Source organism: Curcuma longa, chromosome 21 (genome assembly GCF_044706935.1).
Source record: "Curcuma longa cultivar G26 ecotype Majalengka, Jawa Barat chromosome 21, ITB_CL_G26_1.1, whole genome shotgun sequence".
Taxonomy (NCBI): Eukaryota; Viridiplantae; Streptophyta; class Magnoliopsida; order Zingiberales; family Zingiberaceae; genus Curcuma; species Curcuma longa.
Window position 1 is genome coordinate 939,382 of NC_133881.1, and position 18,854 is coordinate 958,235.

General features: G+C 39.9%; 4 protein-coding genes across 6 annotated transcripts; 1 reads left to right on the top strand and 3 right to left on the bottom strand.

Annotated features, from left to right (window-relative positions):
- Nucleotides 1-1,373: 1,373 nt before the first annotated feature.
- On the bottom strand, nt 1,374-8,244 carry LOC141814292 (putative uridine nucleosidase 1). Its single transcript, XM_074702228.1, has 9 exons — nt 8,012-8,244; nt 6,254-6,369; nt 6,058-6,117; nt 3,302-3,484; nt 3,023-3,127; nt 2,148-2,244; nt 1,948-2,055; nt 1,738-1,873; nt 1,374-1,652 (listed from the first exon to the last, which is right to left on the bottom strand). Exons 1-9 carry the CDS (start codon nt 8,112-8,114, stop codon nt 1,544-1,546), a joined length of 1,017 nt encoding a protein of 338 aa, XP_074558329.1. The 5' UTR covers nt 8,115-8,244; the 3' UTR covers nt 1,374-1,543.
- A 1,319-nt stretch (nt 8,245-9,563) lies between these two features.
- Nucleotides 9,564-10,827, top strand: LOC141814961 (zinc finger A20 and AN1 domain-containing stress-associated protein 5-like). 2 transcript variants are annotated; one of them, XM_074702922.1, is made up of 2 exons: nt 9,564-9,771; nt 9,882-10,827. In XM_074702922.1, exons 1-2 carry the CDS (start codon nt 9,564-9,566, stop codon nt 10,370-10,372), a joined length of 699 nt encoding a protein of 232 aa, XP_074559023.1. In that variant the 3' UTR covers nt 10,373-10,827. The 2 variants fall into 2 exon arrangements, with proteins under 2 accessions (XP_074559023.1, XP_074559022.1); XM_074702921.1 differs by having other exon boundaries at nt 9,649-9,767; nt 9,882-10,818.
- A 556-nt stretch (nt 10,828-11,383) lies between these two features.
- On the bottom strand, nt 11,384-12,574 carry LOC141814293 (CEN-like protein 2). 2 transcript variants are annotated; one of them, XM_074702229.1, is made up of 4 exons: nt 12,348-12,574; nt 12,210-12,271; nt 12,088-12,128; nt 11,384-11,966 (listed from the first exon to the last, which is right to left on the bottom strand). In XM_074702229.1, exons 1-4 carry the CDS (start codon nt 12,546-12,548, stop codon nt 11,536-11,538), a joined length of 735 nt encoding a protein of 244 aa, XP_074558330.1. In that variant the 5' UTR covers nt 12,549-12,574; the 3' UTR covers nt 11,384-11,535. The 2 variants fall into 2 exon arrangements, with proteins under 2 accessions (XP_074558330.1, XP_074558331.1); XM_074702230.1 differs by having other exon boundaries at nt 11,604-11,959.
- A 2,232-nt stretch (nt 12,575-14,806) lies between these two features.
- LOC141814853 (putative calcium-binding protein CML48) lies at nt 14,807-17,631 on the bottom strand. Its single transcript, XM_074702803.1, has 5 exons — nt 17,186-17,631; nt 16,942-16,988; nt 15,923-16,095; nt 15,816-15,834; nt 14,807-15,156 (listed from the first exon to the last, which is right to left on the bottom strand). Exons 1-5 carry the CDS (start codon nt 17,553-17,555, stop codon nt 15,052-15,054), a joined length of 714 nt encoding a protein of 237 aa, XP_074558904.1. The 5' UTR covers nt 17,556-17,631; the 3' UTR covers nt 14,807-15,051.
- Nucleotides 17,632-18,854: the final 1,223 nt, after the last annotated feature.

An 18,854-nucleotide genomic window follows, 5' to 3' on the forward strand; every position in this document is an offset into this window, starting at 1 on the left:
TGAAGGTGAGAATACTTGTGATACTAATGTAGAAATCATCTTCCTATCTTATTTGTCTTTTCAATATATAAAAAAGGAAAGAAAAGAAAAATTCTTAGTTGAGTGGCATCTCCCATCACGTTCCCATCGTGTTACTGTACTCGCGTAAGCCATGACAATAAGCTTGCAGAATGCTCCAAGCCACCCTATCCCTTTCTTTGCTAATCAATTTTATATATATACAATTGCACATCATTATATTTGATTTACACGACGAAATCATTCAAATAAAATTTGAATACTTGATAATATTGCTGTTTTTTACCTCTGCTATACATCTTGCAAATCTACCTCTGTAGATCAACATCCACTGTAGCAAGTCTCGGGGACTACCTCTGCTATACATGCACTTTTTGGATGTGTTGTGTTGTAGTAATAAAATATTCAAAGGTATAATTAGAAGGATTAAGATTTTAATTTCATTAGAGATGAATTTCCTATAGGTCAATTTTTGAAAATAGTATTTTCAATTCATTCCGTATACAAATAAAAGAAAAGATCATATATATATATATATATATATATATATATATTCGATTAGGAAAAAAAGTTGAGGAATTAATTAACCTTTGAAATGCTGTAGATCATTTCTTCGTGTGAAAGTAATGCTATTAATTAAAAGCATTTTTTCCCCTGGAATATTTGTAGACTGTTTTTTTTCCCACAAGACGTGAGCATGATTGAACATCATAGCCCCGCCCTCTCTCTATCATCTTTTAATAACTGCAAAAAAAAATTTATTTTTTTACAAAGATTGCAAGAAAAAAACAAAATGATATTAATAATTTATTTATCGAAAAGAACCTCATAGAGGTACATGGCTTTCAGAGTGGTACAATATTCTGGCGTTAGATTTCATCATTGCCATTATTTCGTCCTTTATGACAAAGTTGTTTTCATAGCCAAATGATGGCACATTTGGAGCAGCCACTTCGGTCAAATATTTAATAAAATCTTCTCCACTAGCCTGGCGACGTTGACGGTGTTAATTTTGTGTCATCGATCCAAACACGGGAACAGCCTGCTGAGCATCTGAGCTTGTCTTATTCATTAGTCCTTTTAGCATTGTTCATAAAAAAAAATTTAAATTAAGATTTTTTGGAATCTTCTTTTTGCAGGGACATGAGAATATGGATCCTTTAATTAATCAACATTAAAAATCACTGATTTTTTTTTTTTATTTTTGTAAGAAAACAAGAAAGATTAACTAACATTGGAACTTTAAGACACCACTAACATGGATGGAAGATGCATGTCTCTCTTTGTTTTTAGATGGGAAGGAAATTAAAAACATTTTGAAACTCAGGATTTCGCCAACTGAGAGCCAAACCACGTAAATCAATGAGTGAGTACCTTGTGATTCAAAGTTGAGTCACATATTACAATGAATGGTCCCCCAAAATGCCTCCTACTCTATGCTTTTATTACAGGACCAGACGTGGCAGTGGGTTTTTAGAACTATCATATTCCTGTGATAGATTTTCTAATATCTTGGCCCATTGTCTCATGGTTTCATGAGCAACTCCTTGATGAAAGAGAGAACCCGAGGCACATCGACTGTCCAAGCAATTGATACAGGTGAATAACCTGTCCAAGGATTGCTTGCATTCCACCTAAAAATAAACATAGTTTAGAGGGGGGAAAAACAGACAGCTGAGTATGATTTGTGATCAATCTTAAAAAGGTAGTATGACCTACTTTTTCAATCCTTGGTCCATCAGTGTATGACCTGCACAGATGCCCAGTGTCTCAACCCTCACGACTCCCTTCTTATATGTGAAGAGATCTGGACGAACTAGAGCAGTAAAGCTCACTGGGTCGTGTAGGAAAATACCTGCATACGGACATCGATATAAGAAAGTTGGCATCTAGATAAGAAATGCCACCAGGCAAAGTGCCTAGTTTTACCGTAAACGCCATCAGATTCAACATGCCAGTCTCTGTAAAACTTGCACATCTCACATAAAATATGTGAATGCTTGCCATTGGAGTTTCTTATCTTGGTGAGGTCTGCGTCTGAAGTGGCAGAGTGAAGTTTCTCAATGCAAGTTCATGAATGCGGAATTAATTAATTTGTTGAACTGAGAAAAGAGAGAAAGCTTGGTTACCTGAAAATTTGACTTGAGTAGTGATGTTTATTCCAACAACTGTTATGTCTGCTCCACAAGTAAAGACAACATCAGCTGCTTCTGGATCTCCAAATATCTGCAAGATCAGTGCTCAAAATTGGAAAGATAAAGCATTTACCAGGCTCAGGCATTATCAAAGCACTTGCATCATTTATCAAGATTTGGAGAAAGAAGAGAGATTCAATATGTAATGCACTACAATGTCGGGCAGAGTTGGACAGTGGATTCTGACAGTGATTTTTTGTGGGAACAAATAAAAAGATATATCAAAACACCTGAGCAACCAAGTATCTAAAGAACTGATCTAACCTAATTAAGAAAATTTACCAGCTCATCTGAGATAGAAACCATTAAATTGGAGAGAATGAAAATTCTTTCAGCATAAGTGTGCGCTTGAGGTGATTACATAGGTGTTCGATTCAAAGTTTCAAGCAGAACAGAATCTAGGTGCAAAGAATATTTGGATCGAATGAATCTGGATGCAAAAAGATTGCATAATGCAAAAATGTAGACTAAATGTATGATACATAGGCATCAGAGCTTGAGAATTTATGGGCTTGAAGAAGAAAATTCTACTAATAGTTGCATAGGGAAAAGGATATTAGAAGAGGACGTGTGAAAGATTTACATATGGCATCAACATATGAGTGAAAAAAATATAAATGAAGGGTGAATGTAGAACCCATTTGATAAAAAATTTAAAAACAAGTGTGAGTTTGCAAATTAATTTATTATGCTTGACTCACAGTAGTTTTGCAAGCTACAGTGCAAAGTTAGATTATCAGCAACAAAATATGAAACAAGAAAAAAAAAAACTAAATAACAAGTGAAAGTAGTTGTATATAATTGTTTACATTTGCTTCAGCAGCAGGGTTGACGTTTCCAGCAGCAAAGAAAGCCCCACCAAGAATAACTATCTTCTTTACCTTGCTCGCAAAGGAAGAATCTCTTTTTATGGCCTGCATATGCAAACTTGAACCAGTTAGGTAATTGAAACATACCATACTGTTTTGACAGTTTATGAAGGAAAAAGAACTTAGTTCGTCATCATATTTGAAATCGAAGCATTCTACTGTTATTAACTCATTGGTCATAGAAAACCTATTTGTACATTTTAATCATCAAAGACTTACCAATGCCAAATTTGTTAAAGGGCCCAATGCAAGAATAGATATTTCATCAGGATACTGAGAAACCTTATCTACCAAAAACTCAGATGCACTTTTCTCTATCTTTTTCCCAGCAGGTGGTGGAAGAAATATATTGCCAAGCCCATCAGATCCATGAACAAAATCAGCCACACGTGGCTTTCCTCCCTACAGAAGAAACAATAGAATTAGCTCTGCTAAATAAGGATTAATCACACAACATAGAATCAAACCATAATAACAATGATGAAGAAAGAAAGATTGAACATTTGTTATAAGTTAAGCATAGAATTGCTGCATTACCAATGTGTTATTACGTTTGGAAGAAAACATGATAAGAAACCAACCAACAACTATGATATTGGAAGAGCTCAGGTTCAACCACGAACATTATAGGGAGGCATGACTCTTCGATGCCGGGTGGCATAATTGTGCCTCCAGTGGCTTCTTTCATTTATAATGGGGTTGATTCTTTGAGTGAGTAGTTGTATGAGTCTTTTACCCAGAGACAACTGCTCATATGCCCGCGATTAGGAGTTGGTGAGTATTCCCTGGTGCTGGTCAGCCCTGCAACATGTTCAGTTCAAGTAGTGGTTCTAGTCATTACAGTTGGCCCCACTGTACCATGATTGGAACTTAGGGCACCATTATAGCCTGGTTGGATCAGGATTGCTCTGATATAGGTGTTTTTTGGGGTTCTATTAACCCTTTGGTATTGGATTCAAATATACTTGAATTGGGCTCAGGATGTGTGCGGTTCTTTGCCATCTTCAATGGATCCAGGTAGCTCTTAATTGAGGTGCTCATACCCAATCTGAAGGAGCACTCAAGTCATCTTCATTCCTCTAGAATCAAGGGACCTAGTTCCTCAATAGCAGCGTGCTATTAATTTGAAAGGCCATTCAGAGGGTTTTAGTTCTTCATGAGTCCTCATTCCTTTTTATGTTCTGGCTATTCGAAAGGATAGTTGATGTTCCTGTGGGTTCAATGTCAAAGCAAATTGAAATGAGTGTTCAATGTCAAAGCAATTGGAGGGATGTTTGTTCAAGGGTTGGCTATGATGAGAGGGTAATTCATCACATGCCTTTAAAAGTCATTTTTGAAGAGTTACTAGCAAACCAAACTTATTCAAGGGTTGGCTATGTACCTATATGGTATTTTAAGAAGGCTATTAGCTAGAGTCATCTTCATTCCTCCAGAATCAAGGGACCTAGTTCCTCAATAGCAGCGCGCTATTAATTTGGAGGGTTTTAGTTCTTCATGAATCCTCATTCCTTTTTATGTTCTGGCTATTCGAAAGGATAGTTGATGTTCCTGTGGGTTCCATGTCAAAGCAAATTGAAATATTTGTTCAATGTCAAAGCAGTTGAAGGGATGTTTGTTCAAGGGTTGGCTATGATGAAAAGGAATTATTACATTCCTTTAAAAGTCATTTTTGAAGAGTTACTAGCAAAACAAACTTATTCAAGTGTTGGCTATGCCCTTACCTATATGGTATTTTTAGCAGGCTATTTGAGGTCTTGTGCCATTTACAGAGGCTGAAATTCTGCATTCCATACATCGTTTAGGTAAGGTAAAGAATCAAGACGGATGGCTTTAACCCTGAGTTCTTGTTCATTTGGGATGTTGTCAAACAAGATTTACTAAACTTGGTTCGGCAATTTCACAATGGAAACTTATGATTCAATAGTTTTAGTCACTTTTTCATATCATTCATTCCCAATAGACTTTGGACTTTTGACAGATTGCACTAGACTCTGGAGCACCATATTGTAAAGATAATTTTGAAGGTATTCAGCTACAAGACATTTTTCATTACTTGGTGGAACAACATCAATCTATTTTTGTGAAGGGACAAAATTGTGTCAACTATTTTATGTATGCCTTGTAAGCTCTTAAATGGTGCAAGATTAATGAGGAGGCAATAATGATAAATTTTGATTATGAAAACACTTAGGGGTTGCACTTTGCTGGTGTGATCCCTGTTGCACTTGGGATTTTGAATCTTGTGTAAATGGTGACTTAGGCGTTGCACTTTGCTGGTATGATCCCTATTGGCTCTAGGTTTTTCTGCATTTAGCTGTATTTTCAACATTTGAATGGTTCCAAACATGAAATAAAATAAAAATCAATGCACTTACAGTAGAGAAATTTATGAAAAATGAAATTAAGGCACACGACATAAATGGGGTTTGCATCTCAATGTATAAGTTTGACAATAAATATATGACTAAAAACCTCTTATAATTGGTTTGGAAGCAGCATGTACATGGTCATGCTTATGGCTTGTAAGTTATAACTGCATATAACTTGCCAAAAAAAACCTTGGAAACTAATTAATGAAAAGAGAATCTGGAAATATTTCACTACTGTGATTAACATGGTAGCAACCTACATTGGGTCTCAATAGGAAGGAACCCTTATCTCAGTTTCTCAGTGATATCATATATGCATGGTTCCTCAATGATATATCATATATGCACGGATACACAGAATTATTCTATACATGTATTTAGGATTCACAAGTGACCACAACAGATGGAAGGGGACAAATCTTGTAAGATAAAAAGGAAACATATAGGTTGATGAATTTCAACAATGAACTAGCTATACATAACGAACAGATCAGCCTTTTCAAAAATGCACTAGTGGCCTGTCATGTGTAATCAGAAATTGAAGCTTGTTAGGAAACTAAAATAGACAAAGCTGATATGGCACATTGGACAATAGCAAAAAGCTACCTTTAAAGGTTCGTGACTTCCTTCAGCTACTGGAACCTCTGGATGTCCAGCAATCTCACACTATCCTTTTCAACAGTAGAAATTATAAGATACATGCGAAGAGATCACAGTAGTGAAATATCCTAATAATCAAATTAGGAACCCAACTACTGATTGAACAAAACAGGGTTATCTAATATGGAGTGTAGTAAAGTACCAAAAGTAAGGCGTTGCGAGTAGCATCTTCAGTGCTCACGTTTCCAAAAATTGTTGTCAAACCTAAAACTTCAATCTCTGATTTTTGAAACGCCATTAATATGGTCATGCTATCATCTGCAATCAAAGTGGATGGGTAAACACACACAGCTATACAGCACATTCTTAGTGAATTTTTCATTTCAATTAAGATGCGTTCACACAGTATAGTTAAAATAGTATAATTGAAACGGAGAATTTGAACAAAGAATGAGATGACTTTGAGACTGATCAGCATAAGCAAGATTGATGTGCCTCATCAAGTGGTCTTTTGAAACTTGACACTATGTTGAGTTAAATCCATATGCCTCAATCTACACTCTCATGGGATTGCGTGACTGGATGGACCATCTTGCGAAAGAACAAAGAACCACTAAAATAATAGTCATGGTATAAGTTGTGAATGAATACAACAATAGGATGAGCACCTTCCTTCCAGGCTTTATCATAATCTAGTCTCATTACATTCAGGTAGAATTGTGGCAGGAATTGGTAAAATAGAAATAGCACCATATAAGTATTTTAGCCCTATGACAATAAAATAATATTTCAGGCCATGGACCGGTTTATTTACTCTAGCAATTTTATTTAAATTGGAATCGGTATATTTTATTGGCATCCCTTTGAGCTAAAATACAGTTTTAAACAAATCTGAAATATGAATGGATGTGATGTAGTATTTATTCTTAACCAACGAAAGCTTAAATTAAATAGTAGCAACAAGTTGACCGAGAAAAATCAATATGATATATCTTATCTACTGGTTGCTAGTTTAATGATAGGACTCGTGATTCAGTGGACTAATTGTGATATGCAATAAATTGATTAACACCTTCACTCAGTACTCTGACTTAATGTTCTCCCGTTGGTCTGAACAATCAGGGATAAGATAATGTGACTATGACTAGATATAGCACTAGCGCTATAATAGTCATTCCACAAATTATAGAATAAATTCTAGTTTCTATGTTAGTTTATTTGCCATAAATCCTGTACTTTCAGAGGACTTGTGCATTCACAATGCTTGAGAACTTGGGGTAAGTCAACACTAACGGCTGTTTAAGGCGCACGCAATGTAAGACCGTCAAAAGACTAGTCATCCTCCACGAATTATCCACATTTGTAAAGCGTGATTCCAACATCACAGTGCAACTTGAACACGCAATAAGGCCCACTATTAATGCGAAATTCATCATCTCAAATACGATCCAGGAGATGCGAACAAGCATCAAGATTTGTTAACGAGGAATTAAACATTCAACAACCAACTCTCTGTGCAAGCATCGTAAATTTTCTTTAAAAAACTATGTAAAGTCTCGTTTTTTTAACACATAAACAATTGTTTATTTTGGTACAGACCGTGCAGTTTTAGGCGAGAAAGACATGGCAATTCAACAATATCTTCTAAGTCACGCATAGAAGGTAACGTCAAAGCTATCGAGCATTGATGGGGCAGTCACCAAAGTAATTTATTTAAAACTATCGCGGATATGAATATGCTCGATTTCTTCTGTTCTTCAAAAGAGAAGGATGAATCCATCTCTCCAACCAAAACAAAATGCATTTCCAGACTAAACCAGAGCGCAATTCAAATCGTTCCTTCCCATTCATTTTACAAAACGAAGCAAGGATAAGGCTCGAAAAACATGAGAAAAGAACCAACCGGCGACAGATTTCTCAGAAAGCCAACGCTAACTGGAGGAGAAAAAAATGGCGATACCTATTCCGGGATCCGTGTCGATGATGACCTTGATCGGCGCAGCAAATGCGGTATGGTCCTCGCCGTTCTCCAAAGATCCAATCTCCTGATCGAAGTTCTCCATCGCCCGATTCCTCTCCTTCACCAACAGATCAGGTAAAGCCTCGTCGAATCTAATGGAAGGAATCGAGGAGGAGGAGGAGGAGGAGGAGGTAGAGGCGGAGGAGGCGGCCGTGAAGCCCTCCTCTGTCAAATCTGTTATTGCTTTCTACGTTATCGGAGCCGCCCGCACCGCCTGCCTTTAAGGGAGGATGGGGTAGCGAACGACGACACACGTGGCTGACGCTGCAAGGACTCCTCGAAGTTCACACGACGTACACCGCGACTCGCGACCCAATTCCCCAATTCATATGACCCGTTCACATACCGTAACGTCACTCTTGCGGCACGGCCGCGATCGATTCCTGGGTCCCGCATGGGCTCGACGCCCCCTAATCATCATACCTGTTCACCTACCCTCCACTATTGTTACGACACGACAGCGATAGGCTGGTGGGGCCCGCTTGCGTGTGACGACATCCGCGATGAGTTCCGTTTTGTAGTTTTGATGCCTTCGTGACGCTGACGGATGTGAGCGTCATCATTCAAACCCCGTTTATCTATCAGATCAGTTGGTGGGGCCGAAGGTTATCGTCCAATACGTGATCATTTGGCGACTAAAAAGGCATCATCCTTTGAATCTCTCCTTAAAAGCTTTCCTGCTCCTAACGCGGGCCCCACTAGGGAAACCCAATCACATGACCGACCCGCGGTGGGGCCCAACGATTTGCCCAGTCCCCTCTCCGTTTGATTTGTCACGTGACTTTCGGCGTCCTGAATGAGATCGATTTTAAAATATTAATTAATTAATTCAGATAAATTATACCACATACTGTTCAAAAACTTATCAATTTATACAAAAATATAATTATAATTGTAATCATCACAAGAATATCAAAAAAAAAATGACACGACATAACAAGAACCTGGTCGCTTAGGAGCTTAGTTTTTTTTCCCCTTATATTTTTATGAAAATTATGTAGAATATTCTTTGTATGATTAAGATACCATTCATATTTCGATGGTTCTACAACTGGACAAATCTGTTGTTTGAAAAATAAACATGGCTCCTTATTTGGGCCCTAAAGGTCGAAGAGCCCAATCGGCCCATCTAACAATTTAGTAGTTTAGATTTTATTGGTTAATTATATTTAAAAAATAACCAACCTGACTAAAAATGCTCTATAATTTTTATTAATAATTAATTAATTAATGCGAATATGACATAATGAATTATTCAGATGCGTTTTCAACTTATAATTTATAATTCTGGAAGCTACCGTACACGCAAAAGATTCGTGGAAGAGACGACGCGTCCACATAGGTAACACGTGTCAGACGCAGCTGCCGCTAAAAAGGTAAGTAAATTGTTTTAATTAATTAATTAGATAGTTCCGTGATCATCGCCCCTCGACTTGCAGAGAATTACAAGATGGCCCTCGCCGGCCGCCACCGTGTCCATATTCCATCAGTGATGGCGACATGGCACCAGACGCCGCTTTCCGTTTACCACGTCCGTCCGCCACCGAGAAAGAACGGTGGTTCGGTTGAAATTATGCTTCATCTTCGCTGGCGATTTCCGTTCCTCTCGCTATTTATTTGTGCCAGATTGCACGAAGCGGAAGCACGCCGTGGCCCTCTCGTTTCCTTCTCGTCGACGTCTACCGAGTTTCCGAAGGTTGGTTTCTTTTCATTCATATCGATTTTTGTTTTTCCGATCGATGGGCTTTTGTTTGATTTCGATTTAACTTCATGGCGGATTTGCTGAAATTTCTGTTTGATTTGGGGGCAGATTTACCGATGGCGGAGGAGCAGCGGTTCCAGGAAGGGCACCGGCTATGCGCCAACAACTGCGGCTGCTTCGGAAGCCCAGCGACTCTGGACCTGTGCTCCAAGTGCTACCGCGACCTCCGCCTCAAGGAGGATAACGCCGCCTCCGCCAAGGTCGCGGTGGAGCGGTCCCTCTCCCCTCCTCCGTCGGCTTCCGCGCCGGCCTTCTCCTCGTCCTCTCCCTCCGCGGCCTCTTCTCTTCCCGACGGTCGTGGGCCCTCGGGAACAGCGACCGGACCATCGGCGGACACGGCCAGGCGGCCGAGTCGGTGCCTCTCGTGCCGGAAGAAGGTGGGCCTGATGGGGTTCCGGTGCCGCTGCGGCGAAACCTTCTGCGGGGAGCATCGCTACCCGGAGCGCCACTCGTGCTTCTTCGACTACAAGGCGGCCGGCCGCGACTCGATCGCGCGCGCCAACCCACTCGTGAAGGCCGACAAACTCCGCAAGATCTAGGCCGCCAGCGATTGCCGTTCACGACCGCCTTAGCTTGTCGCCGTCCCCCGTAGCTAAAGGTGCATCAGAGGTTGGTCGGGAAAGGGAAAGGGAAAGGGAATACTGACGATGGCAACGCCAAATTGCAACCAATCGAACCCTTGGCCGTGTGTGTATTGTAAAGATCAATAATAAAATAGCATAAATTAATCTACCCACCTTAGCGACCCCACATAGTGGGCCTTCTGACCATTTACGAAGAGATAAATCGAGAAACTGTAGGATTCGAACCCTTGCCCTCTTTGCAAGTCTCCACAAACAAAAATTCTACTTTTTATGGGTCCAGAGATTCTTTCACAAAACAATCCATCTTTTTCCGATTTATTGGTCTTATAATGAAACGTATAGGGCTTTGTCACCTTTCCAACTATCTCTCTATTAGGTAAGATTTTACTAGCCCAAGCCTTTATTTGTTGAGGAGTAACTAGGCAAATTCGAAGTTGTTGATGTTTATACCGGTCAATCATAGAATAGAAATTCTGATTCATTCAGATCAAGCTTCCTTCCTATTAATCTGGAAGTTCTTCTCAGATACAAGGAAATGATTCAGTTCTATAACTAAAGATCGTAGTTCTTGAACGAGCAATCGAAAAGATTCTGGAGCATTTTTTGGGTTAGATACTCTTCCTCCAATGATCGTAGCACCAAGTACATCTTGACGAGCTCTAATATAATCAAATTTATAAGTAAACATCTATGAAACATCAATTTAATACTTTTTATAAAAAAGAATATCTGTCCCGGGGCAATGGTGCAACGGTGCTGGGCATCTCCAACTACGGTGTATTTGTAAGAATTTTCTTTCAAATAGAAAACGTAATTAAAAAATGATGGGCATCTGGATTGGCCGCTCTTGTATTTGTAAGGATTTATCTTTTTTTTATATAAAAAAGAATACTTATTTGACGATCGACGTCATTATGATTTTTGCTCTTAATATTGGTCACTTGCTTCTCGATGGTGAGTGAGTTATGACGTTATAAATGGATAAAATTTTAGCGACTGAGAAACGGAGTATACAGTCGGACTTGTGAGGGAGCAGGAAAGGAGTCAAATCAGACAACGTCGGCCCACAATTTATTCAAATCCGGAACCAACCAGCAGGTGGGCGTCCATGGCTTCGCCTACCTCGTCGACACGTAAAGTGACCGTGCCACGACCGCGTTGCCGACCACGCCCAAAGACAGCCAACGCTCGACACATCGCACCACTAAAGCTAACCAGCAGCGCCCATCGGTTCCTCGCTGCTTTTTTTTGTTTAAAGTAGCATTGTTTATTAACGGCATGGCTCGCCGCCGCACCGCCGTCTCCCGCTGCGCGTCGAAGTAGACGGCCGCCGCGCCGCCGTCTCCCGCTGCGCGTTGAAGTAGACGGCCGCCACCGGGAGCCCGAGGTCGTTCCCCTCCGCGAACGACCGCGTGCTGAAGCGGTCCCGCGCCTCCGGCGTCGCCGCCACCGACTGCCGCCGCCTCTGCTGGAACAGCACGAAGACGAAGCGGTGGATCCCGATGCTCGGCCGAGGGCTCTCGTACCTCACCACCTCGTTTCCTGCTACCTCCAATCGAACAAACAACAACAACGGAAAACATTAAAAAAAAAATAAAAGATTAGGGATTTCTAATCTGTTTTGCTCAGTTGGAGCGGAGCACGAGGAGAGCAGGGGAGTTGAAGCCCACCGAAAGAAGCATCCGTCGTGCCGGGAATGTCAGTGACAATCCTGCACACATTGCACCATGCATGAATCCGTCAAACAATCGCGTGCATGTCTCTTAATTAATCGGATTAACTAATTATATACCAGTGGACGTGCTCTCTCAAGTATGGATCGCTTGGCCCCGGCACGTCAGGGTCTGTCATCACCTGTCGAGTAATTAGGAAGAACATCATCGATCGAGGAACCATCGAAGAGGAAGATATATGTGTGTAGAATTATTACCAGCGTGAAGAAGGATCTCAATTCGCCTCCTTGGACCTCCACCCTGGGCTTCGCGACGACGGCAGATGGGAAGAACTCCTGGCCATTGCAGATCAGATTGTGGGAGTTGTAGGTCACGGCCATCCTCACGGTGGGGATGAATGGATCGATGACTTCTCCGATCACCCGGCCGAGGACGAGCGGGTCGGAGGGCCTCGCCATCGATCTGCTCTTGCAAGATCAAGAAGGCAGGGAATGGCTGGTGTGTGTTGGGAGAGGAAGGAGGTCCTCTATTTATAGGGCTCAAGGTGTTTTTTTTTTTTAAAATCAGGTGTCCCGATATTTTATGAACGGTTGAGATTCAATTTATTATCATGCAAAAGAACTTTGCCATGTGAGAAATATGGTTGATTGTCCCGGGGCAATAGTGCCGCAGTAGGACATTCAAGTCGTCACTTAGACATCTACGATTCGATCCTCAGTTACAATCTATTTGTAGGAATTTTCTTTCAAATAGGGAACGTAATCAAAAGATGCTGAGCGTCTGAGTTGGCCGCTGCGACATGCGCTTCCTGATTTACTCTGGTGGTCAGTGGAAAGATTCTGTGAGGCCGGATTAATCATCCCAGAGATAGTGAATGAGGTTAATTGGGATTAATTTAATATGGTTGATTCTTTTAAGATAAAAAGTTATAAGAGATTTTTCAATTATCAGTGTAATAAACAAAGAAAAAGAATTCTGATTTTTGCGGGAATTGGGGAATGCCATTCTGGCGGGCCTATTAGTGGGCTCCATGCTCTTCGGCCAATTATCGAAAACCCTATGCAGCTGAGGAGGCAGAGGGCCCGAGTGCACGTGCAGATGGCAGCGTCTGTGTAGACGCGTGCCACGTACGTGTCGACGACGCTGACGTACATTCACTGCACCAAGTCGAGCCCACCCTCCCTGCTTCAGCGGCTTAATGTGCATAACAAAAAATTAGGACAAACGTCAGAATATACTCTTTGTTTTTTTGTCAAATCATAGGACGTTGTATTTTAATTTTGATTATATATAATTATTCAATTATGTACTATTTAATATTATTATTTTTATCTAAATTTTGAAATGATATGATATATTATAGAAGTTATAAAATCGTAAATATTATAGGGTGAATTTCTATCTTTTCTATTCACGTTATAATATTTATGATTTTATAACTGTTATAATATGTGTTAAAGGATTGATATATCTGAGTCAAGAAAGTAAGATTTGACTTGGTCCAAATGAAGATAGCACGTTAAACTCTGTGAAAACCCAACACTCGACTCGATGACCAAGTCAGCTCGGAACTCAATGTTCGACTCCGAATTCTGAGTTCAAACCGTCTAATTGTATCTCCTCTTGGCCGTATCGGGTCGCATCCTGATCTCGAGTCTCGTCTTGGACAGTTTTGACCCGAGCTCTCTTTACTGCCGACCCTCCACCTATTGAGTGACCTATTCAACGCTCGACTGACCTTGCTCTCTTCACTCCCTCGTTCAGCTTGTCAGGCCGCTAGAAAGACATGTGCAATGACACACTATTATGGGGTAGCTCATGTACCCCCTTTAATGCGGCATGATGAGTTGCAGTGTAATGCCGTATCATACATGGGCGATAAGATCTTTCGTTACGATGACGATGATGAGATGTTCTCTTTCCCTATGACGGGAAATCTACTCTGATAGGATCTCCACCAATGGAACATCTCCTCTGATAGGATCTCCCTTGATGGGACATTCTCCTTAACTAAGATATAACATTTTCTTTTTGATAATTCTACATAACAACCCCACCTCTCGAGAGTGTAGGTATGCACAGAGGACCAAAAACATTCTTTCTTTTTTATTTTTCTGTGCTTCTCTCTCCTTCTCTGGCTACGATCTGATTCGAGTGTCGGAGCGACTGAACATGAGCACCCTTAACTTCCATTCTCACTCTCTTTCTTTCTCTTTGTAGCTCGATGTGCGGCGGTACTTCAAGACTCCGGTGGCCTCCCTCTCTTAGTTGGGATACTACTTTGATCCGTCAACATACATGCCCGGCGTCCGATGATCTATTTAGAGACGATCTCAAGCAGGAATAATATGTTTGATTAATTTAAAAATTAAATGAAAGATAAATCATTGAAAGATAATATCATTGAATAGTATTAGAAGAGCTGAACAATGAAATAGGATTTTTTTTGATAAAAAATTAAAATGAGACGTCATAATTTGAAAAAAAAAACATTATAATTTTTACCCAAATAAATATGGACGAGCGGCAGTATCTGATCTCATCACTATAGCGGGCGAGAGCGACGACTGTGCCCTGTGCTAACTGCCTCCTCCCTTTCTTTTCTTCGAACTGCAGGGTCGTGATGTCAATGGCGATCATCGCAGAGGTATCGACCTCGCCATTTATTATACGAGTCTCGGGCTAGAAGATTATAATCTCCAGACCAAGTACCCGGTGAAGTCAAAACACTATCAAACAATATAATAGAAAGCCAATACAAAATCATCCAAGTGACCAGAGATGTACACAACCCGTAAGATACATACCTCAAACGATCACAATTTATCCAAGTACATCCCTCAAAACATACATCCACACACATCCGCAAGTCATAAAGAATATAGAGACCCTACACCAAGATACAATCTGTCGTTGTGCCCCCACATGCAGACCACGAATTTAGCATACCCTAAAAATAATTTATGGGACAATAAATGGAATTACCATTGACATAAAATCTTCATAGGAAAAAGTTGCAGATCCTGTGTATCGAGGGTCTTTCGACTTGAACTTTTCGGTTAATCCCTGAAATTTGTTTCGAGGAACAAAATCTTTACTTGTTGGAGGCTAAAATGTGTATAAAAGCATGTCAGACAAGCGAATGCAAAAAGGGTTAAAATACATATGAAGAGGCTATTGACAGAGCACAGACGAGAAATGCAAAACAAATGGGCATCTTCATTCTATTGGAGCTGAAACCTGTTCTCAGCTGATGCTCAAAATGGGAAATTAGTGCTAATAATTAATTGAATACCTGTCTTCCGATTACAGGGAGGGAATACAAGGATCGACAAGTTACTCAAACATGGCACAGAAACTTTGAAAGTTTGATTTGGTTGTGTCATAGTAAGTGTGCATCTATAGCATGGACACCGGTGCTCCCCTAGATCGGAGGTTTGATCCTCACAAAGTCAGTCTATGTGTGCCTTGTGGTCCAGTAACTTAACAGTGTGGTTTAAAAAAAAACAATAATATTCCAAAAAATCAGGTAAGCGATCTTTTCCCATTATTAATCTCTAGCCTGTATGACAGAACAAGAAAAAATGGCAGTTTATGAGCGAGTCTATGTGGTGTAAGAGATTCTAGACCTACATAGAATGTGGAAGCCAAGAGACAAAGGTTGATAATGTTTTCTGACAAGTTCCCAAAGCAACAAAAAATTCCAATCAAAACTGGTTACATACCTTCACAATCATTCCACACCTGTAAATGAGAAGATGATTTCCATGGATTAGATGAAAAGTCACCGAAACTTTTGTGGAAAAATTACAGTGGAACCTGAAATACTCACTCTACAAAGTTGTCGAAGTTAAGCTCACCCCTGACACTTGCTTCTGCGTAATTGGATACCAGAAGCTGAATGACAGAAGGTGGAACTGCATATCCAAGGCTAATTAGAGCATCCCTTAATTCAATGGAGTTTATTTTGCCACTACGATCTCTATCAAACATGTAGAAGATAGCCTAAAAGACAATTACATATTATTAGCATATTCTTTTGGATTCTAGTGTGTTCAATAATTTAATCTAGGTGTTAGTAGAAATGTGCAAAAAAAAATGTCATAACACCTAGCATGATAGTCATAGGATTAGAGGTGGTTAATGTCTACTTGATCACTTGCTTTGCATCTTATTATAGAAGGCAAACAGTTTGGCCACACACAAAACAACTTAAGTTTAATCAAGAACTTATTCGAGATCAGCATTTTTTGTGATAAATCTTCAAATAAATAACTAAAGGAGATTTCTGCACCTAAAAGCAACCCATCCATGAGTTAAAACCCCAGGTAATCAACCTTTGACTTAGTAGTTAATGGAAGCACGCTATAACTTGCTATTGACCAGACTCATTTTCAGCCACTTTCGTTCTAATCACTCCTAATGTCAGATATTCAACCTGATGAATCATTCTAGATACCAAATCAACGAAATTTGTTTCCTCTTGTTCATCTTTAACAGAAACCAGAATCAATATGCCCAGTGGAAAAACAAAGAATATGTTTCTTAAGGAGCATTGTAATGCATACAAAATATTTTTATAATATTTCCTAGCTAGTACAACTTTCAACGTTTAAGTGCAAAAAAATAACAAAGCAGCAAGTGATCATAAGCTTCTCACTTCTGCAACTGCAATCTGCAAAGTTTATCGGTTGTTTAATTACCTCTAAATTAAAATGAAATCTAAATTATCATGATAAAGGAACACAATCTAAACCACAAAAATCCACTCTCAAAATTTCCTTTGCTGTATGACTATTGCAAGGTGACAGGGGCAATAAATAAATAAAAAAAAAAATCCAAAAGAAGTACCTGCCATTGCCCGAGACAAGCCCAAAGAGAAGCAAATTCAATAGGCCCTGCACGGAAACAATGGAGGTTTGTGAATTGAAAATTAGAAAGCAAAAAAAAAAAAAAAAAATCTCAATCTAGTTTGTAAATACTCCAAAACCTTTGGGAATACCATGCACATAATCTCAAATCAAACAAACGAATATAGCCAAAATCTTTCCAGTCTCATAAGATGAATTGTAAGAAAAACTGAAGAGGATCTAACCCATCTTGGTAGTGTTGCTGGGATTCTTGAAGAGAAACATAAGCCACCGGACCGTTCGTATGCTAAATCTATGGTACGAACTTGAGAGCGCCGCCTGGAGTTCCGATTCGTCAATGAAGCCACTCCTGTCGCGATCGACGGCCTGGAAGCTCCGTATGACCTCGGGGGGAGTGCCTGGTGGGAAGTAGCCACCGCCAGCGCCGCTGTCCCAGGGAGAAGCGGAGGAGGAAGGGTAGGGGTAGCTGTAGGATGGCGGTAGTGTAGGGTGGCCGCGTTCCCCCGATGAAGGGAGGGTGGCGGAAAACGAGTCCGGCATCGGAGGCGCCGAGGGCGCGTAGCTATCCGGCTTCAGTCCCCCGTATTCCGCCATGGATTTTGGCTGAGAAACGAAGCAGCTGGAAGAGAGGCGCAGATAAGATCGATGGAAGGTTGCAGAAAGCAGGCGAAGGTCGTGAACGCCGAATAGGGATCGTCGTCGATTTGGCTTGAATCAGAAAGACCGAGGCGGATCTTTTACAACCCAAATTGGAAACGGAAACCGTCCAATTCCACCATGAATTCTCTTTGTCGTGACGTGGCATTCATCGTAACTGACGAGGGATCAGCTCAATACAACGAATGTTGGAGGCGATGGCGTGACGTGCTCGAGTTTGGCAGTGAAGCGGTTCAGCTTGCAGCATCAGATGATGTCACGTGTCAAAATTTGAACGTGATTCGGAGCGTTTCGTTTAATTAGCCCCGAATTTGTTAGTTTTTCATTCAGCTCCTCTTAATTTGAGAAATTATATTTTATTCAAAGATAATGTGTATAGCCAACTTTCATTGTGTAGGTTAGACAAACCTAGTTTTTGATAGTCAACCTAATTCTAAGTTGGCTAAGGTAACTCAAGACGTCTATATATCGACCTAATCTTCTAATAAGTTGTCCAACGTTGGTTGAGGAGACTCAAGACTTTTATAGATTTGACCTTGATTCAATGCTAATGTTCAATAGTTGAAATCTTTTGAGTTAGATCAATTTTCTTAGTGAAATCGAAACAATGCCCTCCTGTATAGTGATCAATTATAATTTTTTAATTTACCTTCTCATAGATGGTCGTGAGATTGATTGTATGAAATTGCTAAGATGACGGATTTCATCTTTTATTACAGTAATTTTTTTCTTAAGTTCACATAAGCAGAGTGCAAGAGATTATAAAGAGATTTGAAAGGTTAAATCCAAATTATGTTTCTTATCCAAGCTCGTTAGTGTATCACGTGTGAGATTTATCTATTATCTTGGGTTATAGTACAATGATAAGATACTTTCGTAGTTAATTAGATATTTATGGATCGATTCTCAACTATGATACACTTTTTATAATTAATTAGATATTTATGGATCGATTCTCAATTACAATGCATTATACTATAAGGACAATCCTATTTCACTTCAGCAAAAGATGAAATCCGATTAGTCCTACGATCATTCATGAAAAGGTAAATTGAAAAATTATATGTAACCACGATGGAGAAAGATATTATCGAGTTTCATCAAGATTCGATCTTTATCAACTTTAATAATTTCATTTCATCACAACTAATTTAACTACGTCCTGAGAGCACTTCTATGAGGACAATCCTAAAACATTATTGTGGAGGAGTATGTTTCTCAATTTAATGATTAGTA

Excerpts from the sequence above, each read along its gene's own strand:
- LOC141814292 (XM_074702228.1), bottom strand. The coding sequence starts at position 8,114 with ATGGAGAACTTCGATCAGGAGATTGGATCTTTGGAGAACGGCGAGGAC. Across the intron at positions 2,245-3,022 it reads ACCCTGCTGCTGAAGCAAAT|ATATTTGGAGATCCAGAAGC; the intron begins GTAAACAATTAT and ends CTGATCTTGCAG. Across the intron at positions 1,874-1,947 it reads TGAATCTGATGGCGTTTACG|GTATTTTCCTACACGACCCA; the intron begins GTAAAACTAGGC and ends GTCCGTATGCAG.
- LOC141814853 (XM_074702803.1), bottom strand. The coding sequence starts at position 17,555 with ATGGCGGAATACGGGGGACTGAAGCCGGATAGCTACGCGCCCTCGGCG. Across the intron at positions 16,989-17,185 it reads CAGCAACACTACCAAGATGG|GGCCTATTGAATTTGCTTCT; the intron begins GTTAGATCCTCT and ends GTTTCCGTGCAG. Across the intron at positions 16,096-16,941 it reads CTTGTCTCGGGCAATGGCAG|GCTATCTTCTACATGTTTGA; the intron begins GTACTTCTTTTG and ends ATTGTCTTTTAG.
- LOC141814293 (XM_074702229.1), bottom strand. The coding sequence starts at position 12,548 with ATGGCGAGGCCCTCCGACCCGCTCGTCCTCGGCCGGGTGATCGGAGAA. Across the intron at positions 12,272-12,347 it reads TGAGATCCTTCTTCACGCTG|GTGATGACAGACCCTGACGT; the intron begins GTAATAATTCTA and ends ATTACTCGACAG. Across the intron at positions 12,129-12,209 it reads TTGAGAGAGCACGTCCACTG|GATTGTCACTGACATTCCCG; the intron begins GTATATAATTAG and ends CAATGTGTGCAG.
- LOC141814961 (XM_074702922.1), top strand. The coding sequence starts at position 9,564 with ATGGCGACATGGCACCAGACGCCGCTTTCCGTTTACCACGTCCGTCCG. Across the intron at positions 9,772-9,881 it reads TACCGAGTTTCCGAAGGTTG|ATTTACCGATGGCGGAGGAG; the intron begins GTTTCTTTTCAT and ends ATTTGGGGGCAG.